The sequence below is a fragment of the Natator depressus genome, chromosome 1 (genome assembly GCF_965152275.1).
Source record: "Natator depressus isolate rNatDep1 chromosome 1, rNatDep2.hap1, whole genome shotgun sequence".
NCBI lineage: Eukaryota > Metazoa > Chordata > Testudines > Cheloniidae > Natator > Natator depressus.
Window position 1 is genome coordinate 144,855,177 of NC_134234.1, and position 20,672 is coordinate 144,875,848.

At 39.9% G+C, this 20,672-nt stretch overlaps 1 protein-coding gene across 1 annotated transcript in view; it reads left to right on the plus strand.

Moving 5' to 3' along the window:
* Positions 1-20,672, plus strand: part of IL1RAPL1 (interleukin 1 receptor accessory protein like 1) — a 1,125,084-nt gene that overhangs the window by 1,072,679 nt on the left and 31,733 nt on the right. The window contains exons 7-8 of the mRNA XM_074968407.1: positions 523-655; positions 3,341-3,486. Of these exons, the coding sequence (XP_074824508.1) occupies positions 523-655; positions 3,341-3,486 (279 nt within the window). The remainder of the gene's footprint in view (positions 1-522; positions 656-3,340; positions 3,487-20,672) is intronic.

A 20,672-nucleotide genomic window follows, 5' to 3' on the forward strand; every position in this document is an offset into this window, starting at 1 on the left:
TGACAGTTCTCTGCAGGGATAACGGAACAGGGAACAAGCACCTCTGCTTTTAATGGCTGTATCTTGGCAGTAGAAATAGCAATGAGGCCATCGGGGACTGTTACAGTAACTGCTGTAAACTTAAGCAAATACGGATTTGATTGAAAATATATTTTTTCATAACCTGTACCTATTTTGAATAGAAAAACATGGAAATAGACCAGATGTTTAGTCTATTTTTGTGTTAGGTAAATCAGCACACTAGCAAGTTGTTACGGACTTGATCCTGCATTCCTGTAAACCCAAACTCTCAGTGAAAGAATGCAAGATTGGGCCCTATTTCTATATAATTTGTTTCTCCTTTTTGTTTCCAGAGAATTTGTTAAACATTGGTTGGAAATTAAACTACAACTAACTATATGTGCAAATCAATGATTTTTGCAGATTGATATAAGAGTTCAAAGGGTTTCTCGCAGCTGATTCAAAAATTAAATATTTTTGCAAATTTTGAAATAACATATTCTCTTTAATTCTCTGTAACAGGCAATTCTGCTAACCTAACCTGCCGAGCTTTCTTTGGATACAGTGGAGATGTCAGTCCTTTAATTTATTGGATGAAAGGGGAGAAGTTTATTGAAGATTTGGATGAAAATCGGGTCTGGGAAAGTGATATTAGGTAAAAAGCAACATTTTTGTTCTCTCAATCAAGATTAAAACTGTATTTGTTTTTATAGTGAATAGTACTGTGTAAAAGTAACAAATAGATTTTATTACTAACATGAGTATGAAAAGGCTGTGGGCCTGATTCTCTTCTGTTACACCTGTTTCATGTCAGTGTAACTCTATTAACTTCAGTGATATTACACCAACGTGAAGCTGTGGAGTACATTACTTTTGGAAAGGGGAACAGAGAAAGTGGAGGCGCTGGCAGGATTCTCATCTTAGTTTTAGCACCATAAAATGAGAATAAATGACACAGGAATGCAGTGATGTAACAGATTATAATCCATACAATGGCTTCATCAAGTAACAGAAAACATTTGCAGTATTGAACACTGAAAGGTTATTGAGAAGATGTCAAGGGACATAAATATGTAAAGAAACAGGGCTCACAAATAAATGCTTTTTAAAGCCATGGAGCATAAAATGTTGTGTCAAAAGCTGGCCTTTGTTTCCAAATATTATTGTTCCTGTTATATGTGAAGGGAATTACATTCAATTATTATAGAAGAACTAGACCTCAAGAATGTTCCTTGTCTTCCAATGCCATGGTTTTCTTTCATATGGTCTACTTCTATCTGCTGAATACTTAGATACTGTGCAGCTGGGGAGGAATATCATATTCTTATGTTGCTTCTAAAAGTACTGCTTTAATCTGAGATTGTCTGTTTGTTAGTAATGCTCTGGTTGACATACCCTAGAAAATCATGTACAACAGAGTTTCTCAAACTGGAGTCCGCGGACCCCGTGGGGGTCTGCCAGGGTACTCCAGGGGTCTGTGGGTCCTGCTCATCAACTCCTCCCCCCCAACTCCTCCCTCTCCCTCCCAGCGCCTCCTGCGTGCCAGGGAATAGCTGTTCAGCAGTGTGCAGGAGGCGCTGGGAGGGAGGGAGAGGAGTGGGGATGGGAGGTGCTCTAGGGAGGGGGTGGAGTCATGTCCAGGAGCTGGTAAGCTCCTCCCCTTCCCTCCCAATGCCTCCTGCACCTCAGGGAACATCTGTTTCACGGTGTGCAGGAAGCACTGGGAGGGATGGGGAACACTCGGGGGAGGGGGCGGAAAGAGGTGGGGAAGAGAAAGAGCAGTGGTGGAGTGGGGGGCCGGAAGAGATGGGGCAGAGATGGGGCCTTGGGGGCAAGAGGTGGAGTGGGGGAAGGGCTTGGGGCTGAGCGGGGGGCTTGGGGGTCTGCAAAAAATTTTAAATCAAAAAGGGGGTCCTCAGGTTGCTAAAGTTTGAGAACTGCTATGCACAATATGATTCTAAAGTATCTACATGGGTCTGAAAAGAACCTTTTTCCACACAGTATATAAACCAGTACTCTGTGTGTGAATGTATAAGTGTGTGTGTTTAAAATATAGATAGTTACCAGTATAAAGTGACAGCAAAGACTTCTTAATGATTTACATATGCAGTTTAGATTATAGGTATGTTATCCGCAATGAATACTTATGACAGACTAAAGTTAGCATATTTAAATTTAATCTCTTACTAAAAGTTTGCTACTCCATAGCCTTGTTAATCTGGTCTGATTCTCAAATTAAATCTCAATATCTTCAGACAAACTAAAGTAACAGAGGAAACCAAGTATCAAAACCAATAAGGCCATGCAAACATTCAAGGTTATTCGAATCATGTTCCACCTCCCTCAGGTGATGGAAAGGTGGAGTCAGGAATATCTCACTCGAGTGTACTCTAATTTTATTCCACTGAGCCCAAGTCCAATACACCAAATTACATAGAATTGTGGTATGCTGTATTTCTTATTTAAAGCTCTCCTACAGCCTGTCATCCAGAGACTTAGGCCTTTAAAAAGTTTCAAGTGATAATCCTCTTCACAACTGGCTTAGTTCTGTGTTTGTTCAGGGAGGACCCTGAAGAGTGTTTTCCATTTTCTTTAGGCATGTTAATAGTGTGGGTGATGAGAGTTTGAAGCAATATCCTGTTTGCTTGGTTGTTTTTTTAAAACCAGTGCTGGGACTAGTGAGGGGACAATGGGTAGAAAGGGAAGACAGGTGGTATCCAAAGAGGTTTTTACTCAGGAGGTGCTTGCTTTTAATATCCACTTGAATGGTATTAACCAAGAGAACATTAACTGCTCCAGCTTTCACTGCTGGTTTATAACTGCTCAGTAAAATAAACATGAAGCAATGATTTTTCTTACTGTAAAAATGGCTATGCTGTTTCCTATTGAAATGTCAAAGCATCTCAGAAAATTGCCTTTGGATAAAAACAAAGCTTGGACCATACCGTTAGTAGCACCCTCGATGGGGAATTAACCATTTGGAACCTCTCCAGACCTACACCATATCCTATCATTTCAAGAGATCATATCCTACTTTTAAGCAGCATGTAAACTTCTCATCAAGGTCTCCTTCCCAGGCCTCAATACGTTATCAGTGTGTGCATCACGCTGCTTAAGGAAGATAATTAACTGCAGCTCTCATTAACATCTACAAAGCCAAACCTCCTCATTAGGAGTGAGGAAGAAAAGAGCATAATATAATCTAATTAAGATTGGCTTCAAATTTGGCTATGGTTTGATGCAGAGAGCTGCAAATTGTGAGTAACATTATATCATGATTATCTAATGCTGTGACATGGTACAAAGAGACTATTATGTCTGAATTATTTCATTTCTGTAGAGTTATTAAGGAACATCTTGGAGAACAGGAAGTTTCCATCTCATTAATTCTCGACTCGGTGGAAGAAGGGGACCTAGGAAATTACTCATGTTATGTTGAAAATGGAAATGGACGCAGACATGCCAGCATTCTTCTACATAAGAGGGGTAAATATATGACTTTTTAACATAGCTACTGTACATTGTAATGATGTTGCATTTGTAAACTTTCCTTCAGAGGCTGCCCTTAGCTTTATCAGCCTAAGATATTGAAAGGCAAAGGCTGATCGTTTGCTTCCCTGCATCTGTGAAGGTCTATGAAATAAACTAGGGAAGCCCATTGTTAACTGTGGTTGTCACCGCAAGAAATATAATAAAACAACACTTTTTAATAATGACTGTATACAAGATACATTCAACAGCTCATGGGTGTGGACACTGATAAAAGTTTAGTAGGCTAGTAGGGTAGGAAACTATTGGTAATATAACTTTAATCATTTTCTGTTTACAAAAAAAAGCCCAAATATTACAAAAGTTATAGCTAATAGATTCCTGTTGAAAAATGTACAATAAAAGTCCCACTAGGAAATTTACTGCCTTTTCTGAATCACCCCATTTTTCAGAGATTTTAGTTCTAATGTATTTAATCCAAAGGTCTCAGAGAGGGACTATTGAGAGACAAACTTTTAAAGGTCTTCCTATTTTCACTGATAACAGGTGCTTTGAGCCTAACTAATGGCCTCAGTGGTCTCCCACTGAGATAATTAGGATGAGACAGAAAGCACCTTGCTAAACAAGACTCTCAGTCCACTTGCACACTTTATCTCCTATAATGTATTCCACTTTGACTCATGCTATGCCTGATGCTCTCCATACTCCAGCAAAATCCCATTGGCTTGAGTAAGAAATGAAAGATCAGGACCAAAGTCCATTTTTTTAATTGTGCTTATTTTAACCCCTTTATTAAAGGGCCAGTTTCTTACTGTATTTCTCAGGTATCTGTTTACATTAAGGCAGCAGTCACTTCTTTAGTTTTAGTCTTGTCACATGAGAAATTTGGGTAAATCCAAAATGGGACCACAAGGGGAGCTATCATAAATAATAACATTTTATGTTTCTTTCCCACCCACTACAAAATAATGGAACAATAATGCTTTGTGGCTATTCTACTGCACTAAGGTATAGCACTTATCTCATAAGAGGTAAGAATGCAGAAATAATCAAATGATCTGTTTGGCTTGGCATTTATACAGTAAGTGCTTTGCCATTTATTCGTGCAAGTATTGAGTTGGGAAATTAGTCTAAACCAGCTAGCACATCTTTGAAGTTTATTAATAGACCAGCAGGTAGGCAGGGGTCTATTCAGAGGTATTTGAACCCATGTCATGAGATCAATTCAGTAAACACTAGAAAACCCATAGGTTATCATTTAATAGTACAATTAACGTATGGATCTTTTAGGATAAATAATCTCAAAGTTTTGGTGAATTTAAAAACAATAATTCATTGACATTTAATTGATCTTTTTATTATCATCTCCCTTTCCGTTACGTTTCCATACCAGCAATAGCAGTAAGACTATGGTGCTACATAGAACCTACCCAAGTAGGAGTTTTGCCACTGCCAGCCTTTTAATCTGGCAATGTACATAGCCTAATTCACTCTGTTCCTCCTCCTGTGTGCCTTCATGGAGCTGTCAGTATAGCGAACACACCATAGCATGTAGCCTCATGATGACATGCATATGAAGAAATATTCAGAAATTTAAATCATCATCCCAATGAGCAAAAAGTTAGAAATAGCATATGTTTTTACAAATGGCTTGAATCTGAAATATTCATTTGAAAAGTGACCCTAGTGGGTCTGTAAAATGCAAAGGGTACCTATCATGAGCATTCTACGTACATTGCACTTTGACAACTGTTTCATTGAAATGAGAAATTAACCGTGACAGATAAAAATTCTAACTAGTCTCTCAGGTCTCCTAGAAGGACAAGCTTTGCACAGCTTGCTTGGTTTTCTGTAAATCACCATGGCAACATTCTGTTTTAGGTTTCTTGTTTAGACCCACATTTAGTCTCTGCTAGGGATGTGTATTTATTAATTTCTGATTATTTGGTGCAATTTGGTGTAACTACCAATAAATTAGGGAAATTTTACATTAAACATTTAAAAGACATCTAGAGCGACACTACAAGTTTTTAAGTTTTAATTGCTGGCATTTTTTTGTTTTGCAACTTGGTTTTTAAACAAGTAAAAATGCTGGATCTGGAATGCTTATTAGATACATAAACAATTGATTAAAACTTAGTACACTCTATATACAATGCAATGTCACTGTTCAAAAAGAAAGTAAAAAATGAAAAGCCTTGTTGTTAAACAAAGACCTTTCCCAGTTGTATCAACTCAGAGTAATCATTGATTTAAAACAACTACCCCTCTGGTAACTCTAACTAAAAACGTTTTCTGTATTATATTATTATTAGGGATGTTTAATTCTAAACAACTGTCGCTCAGTGAAGGCTGATCTCATGAGGTTAAGCTCACTAAGTGCTCTGAGACATTGAAAATGGTAAAATTACTCTGCAAATAGGGTGCAATACAGCCAGAGTCCATTTAGATAGATAATGGTAAGAATAACTGAGCTCAGGGATGGGATCTCAAAACTTCAGAGTTCTATATCTCTCTGCCACTCACTGTGTACCCTTGATCAACTTAGTTAACCTCTGTGTCTCAGTTTTCCTATTTGCAAAATGTGATAATATTACTTACCTAAATCACAAAGATACTTGAAAGTGTTTGTTTAGTGTCTTTAAAATATAAAGTGCTATACTGCATAAGAGTCAAGTATTATTTCTCATAACAATATCAGCATCATCTATGGACCACAAAGTGCTCTACAAACATCAGTCAAGTGTGAAGTATGAGAGTTCCTGTGAAGATGGTAGTGTACCCATTTAACATGGGAAAACTGAATTACAGAGAGATTAAGGTCCAGATTTTTCAAGGTATTTAAGTGTTGCACTCAGTGTTACAACATTTAAGTGATTTGGGGGCCTAAATCTCATTTTCAGAAGGAATTGAGGTACTTTGGGATTTAGGATCAGTTAGACATTCTAATGCTGAGTGCGCAATCCCTCAATACCTTGAAAAATCTGGGCCTAAATGTCTTGCCCAGGTTAACAAAGAGAAACAGTAGCGGAAGGGATGGGAGGAGAACCATAGGAGTCCTCACTTCCATTCTCCATTCTGCTAAACAAAACCTCTTTACTTCCCCATTGTTCAGATCAAGTTATATTCTTTTTATCCAAGAGAAGAGAATTATGCTTCTTGGGTACTGCTTCTTGATTTTGTTATCAGTGGTGACTGTCATTTATAAATCTGGTACATCTTCAACTAGATTTTCGAACCCTCCAGAAATGGATTTTGATAGACAACCAAGCACAAGCTAATTAATGGCAGACCATTTTATAATATATAATGTGTGACTCATGCACTGCAGTTTTATATTTCCATGGGGTTTAAATTCGAGGAAACAGGCCCACAGTTTACCAATATAATAAGTACTATAATGTAAGACGAGAGATAGAGAATATCCTTGAATAATGGTATCTCCTGAAAAGCGAGACTATCTTTTGTCATAGAACAAATCTTCCATGGTGATGTTTGATTACATGGTAACTTGGAATTACAAGATAGCCTTTAATTGCACATTAACTTTTGGGAAAACTTTGGCTGTGCATTTTAGCAGACAAAACACCACAGCGAAAGTGATCAAATGTTTCACCATGTCATACATTTTTATTTTATATGATTAAGAAGCAAAATATATAAACTAACATTATAACATTTTCTCTGGTCCAGCTGCCAGTGGGGCAGACACAAGGCTCTGCTATTTTCCCCTTTATTATAGCAGATCGTAGCCAATGTCTTTTTTGCAGCGTGGAGGCATGTCTTCTTGGCCCACTGTCCCCACTGCATTCTTGCCTCTTGCCCTACAGTAGCGGTCACACCAGTATGCTTGTTCGTTTGACTTACCTGTCATAACTGGTCTGCTGCCTTTGATCTTTATAACCTAGGGCTGGTCGAAACCTTTCACATGAAAGGTTTTCCCACTGGAAAATGGGGTTTTGTCAAAATAAGAATTTTCAGAAGGGAAAGATCCATTTTTGACTGACTGTTCCAACGGGAAAATTGAACAAGAGAAAAAGTAGTTGTTGCTCTGTATAATATATTCGGTACCACCCGCCTCCACAACGATGAAGCTAGAGAAGGGCCAGCTAATATCTAAAGTCTGGAGAAAGGATCTCCTGTTTTCTACACGTGGTATTCCTAGTCCATTCATCCATCCCCAGAACATTGTTCTCTTGCGGAGAAAACACAGATGGTAAGGGACTCTGGCTAGATCAACAGAATGATGACAGAAAGATCAGCTTTCTTGAAATGAGTAAATTCAGGAGTCATATTGTACATGACGTAAAGTATCAGGGGGTAGCCGTGTTAGTCTGTATCCACAAAAACAACAAGGAATCTGGTGGCACCTTGAAGACTAACCGATTTATTTGAGCATAAGCTTTTGCTCAAATAAATCTGTTAGTCTTTAAGGTGCCACCGGACTCCGTGTTGATATTGTACATGAAGTTCACTTCTTCAGCCCTGAAGGGAATATCTCACTTGCACATGACATCCACTGAGACAGCCATGCATCAAGTCTACCAGCTCTCAGTCATGCAATTCTGCTGTCCTAATATCTCCAGATCAGCCTTAGCCTGGGTGTCAGTAAATTAGGTGGATAAGGTATAGAATCATAGAATCATAGAATATCAGGGTTGGAAGGGACCTCAGGAGGTCATCTAGTCCAACCCCCTGCTCAAAGCAGGACCAATCCCCAATCAAATCATCCCAGCCAGGGCTTTGTCAAACCTGACCTTAAAAACTTCTAAGGAAGGAGATTCCACCACCTCCCTAGGTAACGCATTCCAGTGTTTCACCACCCTCCTAGTGAAAAGGTTTTTCCTAATATCCAACCTAAACCTCCCCCACTGCAACTTGAGACCATTACTCCTTGTTCTGTCCTCTTCTACCACTGAGAATAGTCTAGAACCATCCTCTCTGGAACCACCTCTCAGGTAATTGAAAGCAGCTATCAAATCCCCCCTCATTCTTCTCTTCTGCAGACTAAACAATCCCAGTTCCCTCAGCCTCTCCTCATAAGTCATGTGTTCCAGACCCCTAATCATTTTTGTTGCCCTTCGCTAGACTCTCTCCAATTTATCCACATCCTTCTTGTAGTGTGGGGCCCAAAACTGGACTCAGTACTCCAGATGAGGCCTCACCAATGTCGAATAGAGGGGAATGATCACGTCCCTCGATCTGCTCGCTATGCCCCTACTTATACATCCCAAAATGCCAACAAGGGCACACTGCTGACTCATATCCAGCTTCTCATCCACTGTAACCCCTAGGTCCTTTTCCGTAGAACTGCTGCCTAGCCATTCGGTCCCTAGTCTGTAGCTGTGCATTGGGTTCTTCCATCCTAAGTGCAGGACCCTGCACTTATCCTTATTGAACCTCATCGGATTTCTTTTGGCCCAATCCTCCAATTTGTCTAGGTCCCTCTGTATCCTATCCCTGCCCTCCAGCGTATCTACCACTCCTCCCAGTTTAGTATCATCCGCAAATTTGCTGAGAGTGCAATCCACACCATCCTCCAGATCATTTATGAAGATATTGAACAAAACCGGCCCCAGGACCGACCCCTGGGGCACTCCACTTGACACCGGCTGCCAACTAGACATGGAGCCATTGATCACTACCCGCTGAGCCCGACAATCTAGCCAACTTTCTACCCACCTTATAGTGCATTCATCCAGCCCATACTTCTTTAACTTGCTGACAAGAATACTGTGGGAGACTGTGTCAAAAGCTTTGCTAAAGTCAAGAAACAATACATCCACTGCTTTCCCTTCATCCACAGAACCAGTAATCTCATCATAGAAGGCTATTAGATTAGTCAGGCATGACCTACCCTTGGTGAATCCATGCTGACTGTTCCTGATCACTTTCCTCTCGTGTAAGTGCTTCAGGATTGATTCCTTGAGGACCTGCTCCATGATTTTTCCGGGGACTGAGGTGAGGCTGACTGGCCTGTAGTTCCCAGGATCCTCCTTCTTCCTTTTTTTAAAGATTGGCACTACATTAGCCTTTTTCCAGTCATCTGGGACTTCCCCCGTTCGCCACGAGTTTTCAAAGATAATGGCCAATGGCTCTGCAATCACATCCGCCAATTCCTTTAGCACTCTCGGATGCAACTCGTCCGGCCCCATGGACTTGTGCACGTCCAGCTTTTCTAAATAGTCCCTAACCACCTCTTTCTCCACAGAGGGCTGGCCATCTACTCCCCATGTTGTGATGCCCAGCGCAGCAGTCTGGGAGCTGTCCTTGTTAGTGAAGACAGAGGCAAAAAAAGCATTGAGCACATTAGCTTTTTCCACATCCTCTGTCACTCGGTTGCCTCCCTCATTCAGTAAGGGGCCCACACTTTCCTTGGCTTTCTTCTTGTTGCCAACATACCTGAAGAAACCCTTTTTGTTACTCTTGACATCTCTTGCTAGCTGCAGCTCCAGGTGTGATTTGGCCCTCCTGATTTCATTCCTACATGCCCGAGCAATATTTTTATACTCTTCCCTGGTCATATGTCCAACCTTCCACTTCTTGTAAGCTTCTTTTTTATGTTTAAGATCCGCTAGGATTTCACCGTTAAGCCAAGCTGGTCACCTGCCATATTTACTATTCTTTCGACTCATCGGTATGTAACTTCCAACATGTATGTAACTTCCAACATAGGTCAGAAAAATCAATTCATATATCATCTGGCCTTCAGTGTCAAATAACACAGATCAACATTATATAAAGCTCCCAGGTAAAATACAGGCAGTCTTATCTTAGCCAGAAGAGTAATGTTGCATCACCCTTAAGCAGGCATATTTCAAATAAGATATTCCTGGTTAAAAATGATCAGTTGTTTGTTCAAACTCTGGATGTTATAGTAATGCTGATAAGAAAAAAACATTGAGACCAGTGGACCTGAGAGATAATTTAGCATCGGCCAATCTCAATCTCAGTTAGCTTAATCTCCAAATCCTACTTGGTCGCTGGAATCTATATCCATCAGAATCATTTTCAGTTCACTGCCCTGCCCTTTCAACTAGCTTCACTCCCAAGAACATTCACCGTAGAGGTTTTTAAGGTCAGGCTTGACAAAGCCCTGTCTGGGATGATTTATTTGGGGATTGGTCCTGCTTTGAGCAGGGGCTTGGACTAGATGACATCCTGAGGTCCCTTCCAACCCTGATATTCTATGATTCTGAGTGCTGGTCACTATGAGTGCAGCAATGTAGGAGGGAGTTTCATTAATTCCCTATGTAGGCTGGCTCCTCTGAGCTCCTTCACTGTAGAACACAAAGTCATTGGAATGTCATCACAGATATTTCAGTGGTTGTCTTTGGTGGTGAAAACAAAACAAGGGCTCATTAAGGCCAACCCGTATAATCAGGCATCTCAGAGCCGGATGCTATTTACATAGAATGAGAAAATATGTTCCTTCAAGGAAAGAATCTGGAGGTCAGAGACATGAATTAAAATCTTTTAATCATTTTCTCCTTTCCCAGGAGCCATTGCTCCACTCTGATTCTACTCAGCTCAGTCAATCTTAGTTGTGTCAATGGGTTATTTGCAAAAGCAAGGTACTTGCAGAAGTTGCTCGAAACTAAACTGGCTCCATGAGGATGTCAGAAGGCAAACAGAAGCTTAATGTGGGCACATCCTTGAATTTCCTCCAGGCTAATGAATGAGACCTCTCATGGACGTATCTCTGAGATCTTCATCCATAGGGAGCTAGCCACTAATGATGGGATTAAAGTCACTGGAAGCAGTAGATGCTCAGCCCCTCTGAATATCAAACCATAAGAGAAATGGAGGACCTCTTGGACCAACCTATGGAGAAGAGAGAAAGGGTCCTGTAGAAGATAAAAATTCTCTCTTCCTCCTTGAGAATAAGAGAGTATTTGTCCTTATTTTCTATTCCCTTCAAACCACTTCAAACCATTGGGTAGAGATTTTAATTCCTTCAAGGTTTGTGCTTGCGAGCTTCACTCAGCAAATGGGTAAATTGGCTGCCTTTTTAAAATTCCTCTTATATTTTTCACTAACACCAGATACTCTGTCAGACTTGCTCTACAGCACTTTTCTCACAAATGCTTTTCACCTTTATTAGGATACAGCTCTTCCAGACATCTGTCTCATCCATCGCCCAAGGAGGAAGTCCTTCATTCCCTTTGATATTAGAAAGGCCCTTAAGATTTATCTTCTCTTCAAAACTCAAATGCAGTTTTCATCCTGCACAAAGGCCGCAAACTGGGATCACAAGCTTCCAGGCCAGGATCACCCTGTGGACCAAGAATAGTATTTCAAAATCACATAAGTGAGGGTTTTGTAAAAATCAGGACTCATTTGTTTAGATGCCTTTTGGCCAGAGTAAGGTAGAAGCTTTGGTGGAATAGCTGTGTGAGGCAGCCACCTGGGAGTCATTGCACATCAGCACAAAACACAGCCGAAGTAATATGATGGCTTTGGCACACAGTGTTTTCAGTCACTGAGATCTCAGGCCAGTCCTGCTGTGATAGACCATTCCCCAACTCCCTTCTGTGCCCTCAAAACATTTTTCTTGGAATTTTAGGTAGCAACCCAAACATACTGAAATGTTTCGTGATCGTCATGCACAGAAGTGAAGTGGAGAATCTGGTCAAAATTAATCTAGAGTCCATATCAGCCCAGGTCATGAGAGATTTGGGCAGACCCCTTACTGATAGCCTTTCTGATAACTGATAGCCATACTGATAACCTACTGATAGCTAATTTGCAAAATTAGCAAAATGAATGTGCTTCCCTGGACACTGTATATCTTGAGAATCTCCCAGTTACTAGTCTTCCACTTTATTTTAGGAAAATTAGTGAATTTTTAAAAATATTTTTCTGGGGGTGGGGGAGATGAGGAGGCCTAGACTGGCTTTGTGTAAATTGCAATTCCCAGTCACATCTGGAGGCTTCTATTTCCCCATCTGGCAGCATAATCATACAGCCTTTATCCTTAGCCAGGCAGCCTTATGGCTCCAGAACACAACAAAGCTGATCCCTCCCTGGCTGCTGGTGGAACAAGAGTTGTTACATCACTTCCCATTGGCAGGAATACTGGATACAGCGTATTGCCGTTTTCATCATAAAATGTCACCTACAGAATTGTCTATAAAACATGGGTCCCTTTGGCTAGAAAAATTAAATTCCATCCCTTCTCTCACACTGATGCTCTACTTTGGAGCAACCCATTGTTGACAATTGACAGGAAGCCATTAATGTGGAGAGGGTGGATAGATAAAAGGGATAATTTGGGTCTGTCAATTGATCTTAGAGGATCTGTTTCTGCCATTCAAGCACTCCAGCAACAATATTGCCATATGACATATGCCGGAGGCCTCATGCATATCCTTGGAATTTTTAAATATCATAGACAGCAATTTCCTAACTCAAAAAGTGTTGCATTCAACATGGGGATTCTGTATTAGACCTTGTTGTGGCAGATAAAGAGGAACTGATCACCAAATGAAAAATAAATGGTAGCTTAGGTACCAGTGATCATGACTTTTCACATTTATAATGTAAAATACAATAAAGTCCAGACCACTGATATTTTATACACACTTGGTGCTTTAAAAGGATCAATTTCATAAAGCTAAAAATAATTCTGAGCCAGATCAGCTGGGAGGAAGAATTTAATCATGAAAATATAAATGATAATTTGGAATTGTTTAAGAACATTTTACTAGATGCCCACAATCCCACAACTGAGGAAGAAGGCCATAGTGCTTTAAAAAATGGCCTGGTTTAGAGGGGAAGTGAAGGCAGCTATAAAAAAAATAAAAGTAATATATAACAAATGGAAGAAAGAGGAAGTTGACAGTAGTGAATATTAATCATAATAGTATAATTGTAAAAAATTGATAAGGGAAGCAAAAGGACTGGTCAGCAGAGGCAAGGACAAATAGAGCTACTGTAAGGTGGGTGCAAAACTGGTTGGAAAACCATTCCCAGGGATTAGTTATCAGTTGTTCACAGTTATCCTGGAAGGGCTTAATGAGTGGGGTCCCGCAGGGATCAGTTCTGGGTCCGGTTCCGTTAAATATCTTCATCAATGATTTAGATAATGGCATAGAGACTACACTTATAAAGTTTGCGGACGATACCGAGCTGGGAGGGGTTGCAAGTGCTTTAGAGCAGTGTTTCCCAAACTTGGGACGCTGCTTGTTCAGGAAAAGCCCCTGGCGGGCCGGGCCAGTTTGTTTACCTGCTGCATCTGCAGGTTCAGCCGATCGCAGCTCCCACTGGCTGCGGTTCGCTGGTCTCGATAATACTTCATCCTGCCATGAGTGCAGGGGACTGGACTAGATGATCTCTCATGGTCCCTTCCAATTCTATGATTCTATGAATACAAACTATCTGATCCAGCTGCATGGCATTACGTGCCGCTTAAGCATCCCTTGAAAGATGTATTTGGTCTTGATGCACTGGGAGTACCATAGGCTGCAGGATTGTTGTTGATGTAGACAGAGTTTCATAGATTCATAACCAGCTGTATAGCCTGTTGTGAATTCCTGACCCAAAAGACCCTGCCTAATTTAGATTGCCTGGAACAAAGCGTTGTATATGTCTTTGAACTCTAGCCAATGGGGAAGTGCCTTGCAAAACATTAAAAACTCTACTATCGATCTATTATTAAGGCTGATTGAGCAAAAAATTATTTCATTCACACTGGTTCCCACACAGATTACAGTGCCCTGCCAAAATAGATTGCTGCTGTAATTGTGGGTCTCCCAGAGCAACACCGGCTCACATGTTTTGGGACTGTCCCAAGATACAATCCTTTTGGCTAGAAGTAGTCAGGAGATTAATATGATAATGGATACCTCCTTAAAAATTACTTCCCAGAACTGTGTTTTGGGATATATCCCATCATCTTGGAAGCTCTCCAACTCACTGAAAGCTTGGTTCTCTAGAGCAGTGCTTATAACCAAATGACTGTTATTGCTTAGATGAAACAGCAGACTGCCGCCAGGGATAGAAACTTGTCTCATTGACTTGGCTGACATGGCAGCTACAGAGCAGGTAACGTTTCAGAGAAAAGTGACCTCAGACAAATTTGAAAAATTTGATCTAACTTTTTAGAAACCTGTGATTAATTCCTGGCAGATAGAAACAGATGTAATTCTCCTTTCTCCTCCCTGTCCCTTTCCTTACTTTTCTTTCCCTCCCTTCCCTTTTTTTCTGTTCTTCACTTATTTCGCAGGAAACAATAATAAAATATAAATTAAAAAAATTCTTTCCCATGTCTGTGCTTACTGTTTGTATTTGGAGGTACTGTTTGTCAGTCAACATCTTCTGTGCTGGTGACAGACTGACTACAGAGGAACAGATGTCTTACCTGATAATTCCTTTCTATTGTCTGGCTACATCAGTGCAAATATCCACGTATGAGAACATACATTATGTAGGTCAGGATCAGTGGTTACTGATTCACCTGACTACAGTGTTCCCTAGTAAAATTGTTAAAGCCTCTGCAGGGCTTATATCATTTCTTCCCAGGCAGGGCTTTTTTGTATTCCTTCAGTTCTTTGGTTGCCTGTAATCCATTAGTTGTTTTCCTTTTAGAAAATAATTTTCATTAGTTAGGCTAGGGTGTTTAACCGCTTTGTTTTCAGCCATGGAAATCATCAACAATAAACTACTAGAGGCATTCCTGAAAGCTTCAAATAGGGCATTGGCTATAACTTGCCTTACTAGAGTAGAAAGACTGTCCCATTCAGTCAGACCACAGACACACACACACACACAGGTAAGAAATATTGTTTGATCTTATTCAGAGCAATATTCAGTGGAATTCTTCAAGACATCAGTGTTTCAACTAAGTCACTGTACTAGGATGGTTTGCCTTATATGGTATAGAAGATCACTCTGTTCATTATAGGTCTAGCAGTATATAGGGATGATAACGTATGTTGAGGAAGCATAGGCAAGCTTAACTCAGGACTTGTCTTCTATGGGTTTGTGTCAGACCTCAAAATATTCTGTTTACTTTGATTCTTTTAATTTTGTTTGCCATATTTATAATGGTGCTAAAATTCCATTTTCCAGAAAATTCGAGTATTTTATGAGTTTAGTTTCTCAGCTTTCATAGCAGATCTGTTGACAAAGTTTTAATGGTAGCATCACTGGCATGACACTATAATGCTGTTTTATGAGTTGAGGAGCTTGAGTAAGCCAAATTGCTCATCTCAAGAATATTCTCAGTCATTATGACTTGATTATGGCCTATATTCCACAGACTGATGGTGATGATTGACTGTTCAGACTTGAGTGAGACAAGAAGGAGCAACTCCTTTTGTAACCTCCGCAAACAAACTATAGGTCTAATCGTTCCCTCTGCTGTAATGTACTGAAATTCTGTAAGACTTCCAAGATTTCAAATCTCATCATATGAGATATGTTACTAACAGGTTTTTACACTAGAATGTCTGTTAATTGTTCCTAATGACTTCAACAATTAGGCAAAAATGTAAGTTCCCAAAAGAAACAAAACTCTATTATAATAACTTTTTGAACCACTATGTTTGTTGATGTATTAAACATGTATATCTTACGTTATACAAAACTATCTGTTTATATACTAGCAAAAGCTTTTTCCAGGTTTCACTCTGTAAGAGCAACAGAATGGGAATTAGCATCAGCCATTTTCTTAAATAAGAAATGATTGTAGAAAAAAAAAATCTAATGGTCATCTAAGAAGCCTGCATGTTCTTTGTTTGTTGGATAATTCTAAGAGTTCCTAGTGTGATTCACAGTTGCTTTAGATATAGTTTATATACAGCCAAAAGCGTACATTTGATCTTCTCTCTGATTTTCCCCCTCCCCTCCCAAACAAAAAGTTTGCTGCCACTGTTATACACAATCTCAGTGTCTATTTTGAGACCAAATATATAACCCAAGACACTCTATAACCTTGTTTCATAAATCAGTAAGGCTATTGGCCTTTTCTTTTCCCAAGAAAGCTGCAGTATGGTACCTCCATGGAAAACCTTACCGAGTATTAAACTTGGCTCCCAGATCCCTGGTCTCTGTTAGGGCAGTGCTATGTTGCGAGTTGGGATGTACATCCGATTTTTTTGTCAACAGTTTTAACAGTTTTCTTAGTCATTCTTGACTTAGTAGTCAACTTGTTAAGCACTTCAGACTCTGCTTTTACTGAGGACAGAATACAGTATCGCTCTGTGTGTATGTTTCCATTGCATCGGAGATGTGACTGCAGGATATGCAGACATACCTGTGCTAGCTTTGATCTAGCTAGCTAGAATAATGTCAGTGAAGCTATAGCAGCAGCACAGGCTGGCCACTTGAGTACATATCCAGGGACCTGGGAGAGCTCATACAGCCCATATTGCTACCCAGCATGCCGCAGCTTCACTGCTGCTGTTGTTGTTTGAACTAGGTACCTCAGGTCTGTTTGCACATGCTTCAGTCACACTTTTGATAACTGTATGGACATACTCGGGGGTCCCCACCAGTGATTGTCCATGGATAACAATATCTGTGAACCTATTCCAGTTGTCTTAAATAAGAGGTTTCAGAGTAGCAGCCGTGTTAGTCTGTATTCGCAAAAAGAAAAGGAGGACTTGTGGCACCTTAGAGACTAACACATTTATTTGAGCATAAGTTTTCATGAGCTACAGCTCACTTCATCGGATGCATCCACTGAATGCATCCGATGAAGTGAGCTGTAGCTCACAAAAGCTTATGCTCAGATAAATTGGTTAGTCTCTAAGGTGCCACAAGTCCTCCTTTTCTTTTTTCTTAAATACGAGTAGATTTTATTGGCACATAGACATCATTACAAATGAAAGGATAGGTACAAAATAGTATATCTGCATATTCCAATGCTCTGTAAAGATGAACTACCATAAGCCAAACATTTAAATGATGAATTGTTGTACAGTCCTCATAAATGTCTTGTTTGCAAAAACAAACAAACAAAAAAGTACTTTTCCTCACCCAACTTTAATCTTTATGTGTGTATCACTCTTTCTCCCAGCCTAAACATTGCCTGTTTTTCACTGGGAGTGTCTGTCGTATGACCCAAGGAAATGTTCCTCTGTTAGCCAGCCTTCTCCTTACATTATCGGAAACATTTCTTTTCTACGCTAAATTCACTTTGTTAGACAAGTTACTATTTACTTCAGCTGCCAAAACCATTTTTGTCAAGCTTGTGCTGTGTCCTACAGCACCACAGGTATGAATTTTAGTCATTATAATGGAATAGTTCCCTTCAAAATCCTATTGATTATTGTTAAGTTTCATGTAAGAATTCTCAACTCACACTTTCGGAGGTATAGGTTGACCTATACAAGCTGTGTGGCTTGATTGTCCAAGATAAGCAGAATCATGTACGAATATAGAAATGACAAAAATCGGTACCTTATGCCCCAGTGCTGCAGAGAATTATGTACATGCTTAATCTGAGAGAGTCTGAGTAGTCCCACTGCTTTTGATGAGATTACTCACAGTCCTTAAAGTTAAGAAATCTGTGTAAGTCATTTCAAGATTGAGGCCTGACATAGTAGTATAGTTACACAGCTATAAAATCCCATATCCATTGTAAAGTCCTGTGTGCCCCCTTTTGGTCTGGTGTGGTGCTGCAGGCATGCCCCACCTCAATGTTTAACGATAATAGCTTTGCCTGGGGCAAGGAGAAGCCAACAGACGTTAACAAAATGATCCTGTTTTAATAGGGCTTCAGGAAAAAGCAATTACAATAAACAGTTTGTTAGGTCCTCCCCTTAGGACCCAGGTTCAGAGCTCCCAAAGTTAATGTCCACAACACCAGGTATCCCAGTCTGATTAGGCTAGTCTCCTGGAGCTTGAGAGAAACCACTACCCACTTCAGCCTGCCTGGCTTCTACTTCCCTGTCCCTACTTAGTTTCCTCTTTCTGTTTTATATAGCCTTGGCCTAGGGTAGGGCCGGGCAGGGCCTCCTTGATTACCCCAGGCTTTCCCTACTGTAGGTCCAGCCTGTCCCTTAAACAGGTAATACACTATTTCACATCCACTTATAGTTATCCATAATATCCAGAATATCTGAAGCATAATTTGTATGTAGTAACTCAGTTGTATACAGAGTAACAACTAGTCTCCAAAGGAAGCCAAATGAGTCTAACGTATGAAGCTCAGGGGATATATTTTCTTTGATTTACTTCTCCGTACAAATAAATAAATAACCTGTGCGACACTGCTGAGGAGGTTTATCAAAAAATAAAGCCAGGTGCAGATCAAAGATACATCCCAGAAGTGCACTTGATAATTACAGTAGGATTAGTGTAAAATGAGTGCATTTATTACCAGCCTTAACATTCTGTATGTTTAGAGAGGGCATGTGCTTTATTTTAATTAGCTGTTTCTTTCACTGGATTGTTTTGCCAAACCATCCTAATAAACAGAAAAAATGTAACCACTGGTCAAAATGCTTGTAGCAAATCTCATTTTAAATTGAAGCAATTTATTCAGAAACCAATCTACTACTGCAGCAGTAATCAATGTGTTTTCCCTTAGAGTAGACCCGTTCTTGTTTTGCTGAAGGACTATTGTTAATTGCCTGTATCTAAATGATTGTTCTGCTCTTAAATGTAACTCTTTGGCACTTGTTCATTTGTTGCGTTTAACAGAATGCCAGTTCCCCTAAGGTTCTGCCTGATAATTTTTCTTTACAATTTTCAACATTCAGTCTCAGTCCCTTAAAGAGGGCAAGGTTTGTAATTTTAACATCATAACACAAAAGCTAAACAGATTTTAAAAGGTTTAAGCTTTTTGTTTCTCCCCTCTGATGTGGAATTGTGCTAAAACTGAATCTTTTTAAAATGCTGCCACTCCAGGCAACTTGAACTTGAGCAGAAAAAGTACATCACACTTCAAAGAGAGGGTAATGCTTGCTGTAGCAACTAGGCACAAAGTTTAATACAAAAGATAAAATAAAGCAATGGAGTGTGACGACAAGTACGTCTTGCTACCTCTGCTTACAGTCTAGTGTTAATGGTCACTACATAACTATATCCAGCTATGATACATCACTTTTCATTGGTCGATGTCAAAGTGCTTTAAGGAAGTCAGTATCATTATCCCTATTTTACAGATTGGGAAATCAAGGCACAGGAAAGCTTAGTACGGCCCCAGGGGGTCAGTCAGGCTTGTACTCAGATGGCTCGCGTGTGCCACTACCACAACGGCCACACTGCAGTTTTTAGCACACTTGCTTGAGCAGCATAGCTAGTGCAAGTCTGTTTACCGGGGCTGGCAGGTATGCTTCCAGGGGCAGTGTAGACATACCCTTAGGATCAGTGAATGCTCTTATGAATTTTGCTATGTTGCCCTGTCAATGGGTATGAGGCAATGCTATATGAATTCAGATTGATTTTATTAAAAGGAAATAACTATGCATGCTATACCTGCTCTAGAGATGTTTATAGTTCCAGTAGTGACAATTGCACGAAAATGTACTTTGAAAGGGATGCTGTATTGACCAAAGTACTACTTTTCATATAGCATATTAGTTTGCACGTTGATGGTGGAAAGACAACTATGTACAGTGTTTTCTGTTTAATCGCTCAGTCGTTAATTTTGGGGAACATTTTGTTTTTGAATAGTAAAGTTTTTCTTGCCTTTAATGCAACATAACAGCAGGCATATAAGTGGTGTATTTTGCACCTAGCAACGTACCATATTAATTCCTCATATTCTGGTTACCACTGAACAGCTGCATCACATGTGGTGCAAAATGATAAACGAGCTGTTGTAAGCCAGTGTAGTGTAATTTCCATTTCCATTTATTTTCTAAAATATTGTATTACTAGCCTATGCAAACTGTATTCTTTTAAAAAAAGAAAAGGAGTACTTGTGGCACCTTAGAGACTAACCAATTTATTTGAACATAAGCTTTTGTGAGCTACAGCTCACTTCATCAGATGCATACTGTGGAAAATACAGAAGATGTCTTTATACACACAAACCATGAAAAAATGGGTGTTTATCACTACAAAAGGTTTTCTCTCCCCCCACCCTACTCTCCTGCTGGTAATAGCTTATCTAAAGTGATCACTCTCCTTACAATGTGTATGATAATCAAGGTGGGCCATTTCCAGCACAAATCCAGGTTTTCTCCCCCCTCCCCCCCCAACAAACCCACTCTCCTGTTGGTAATAGC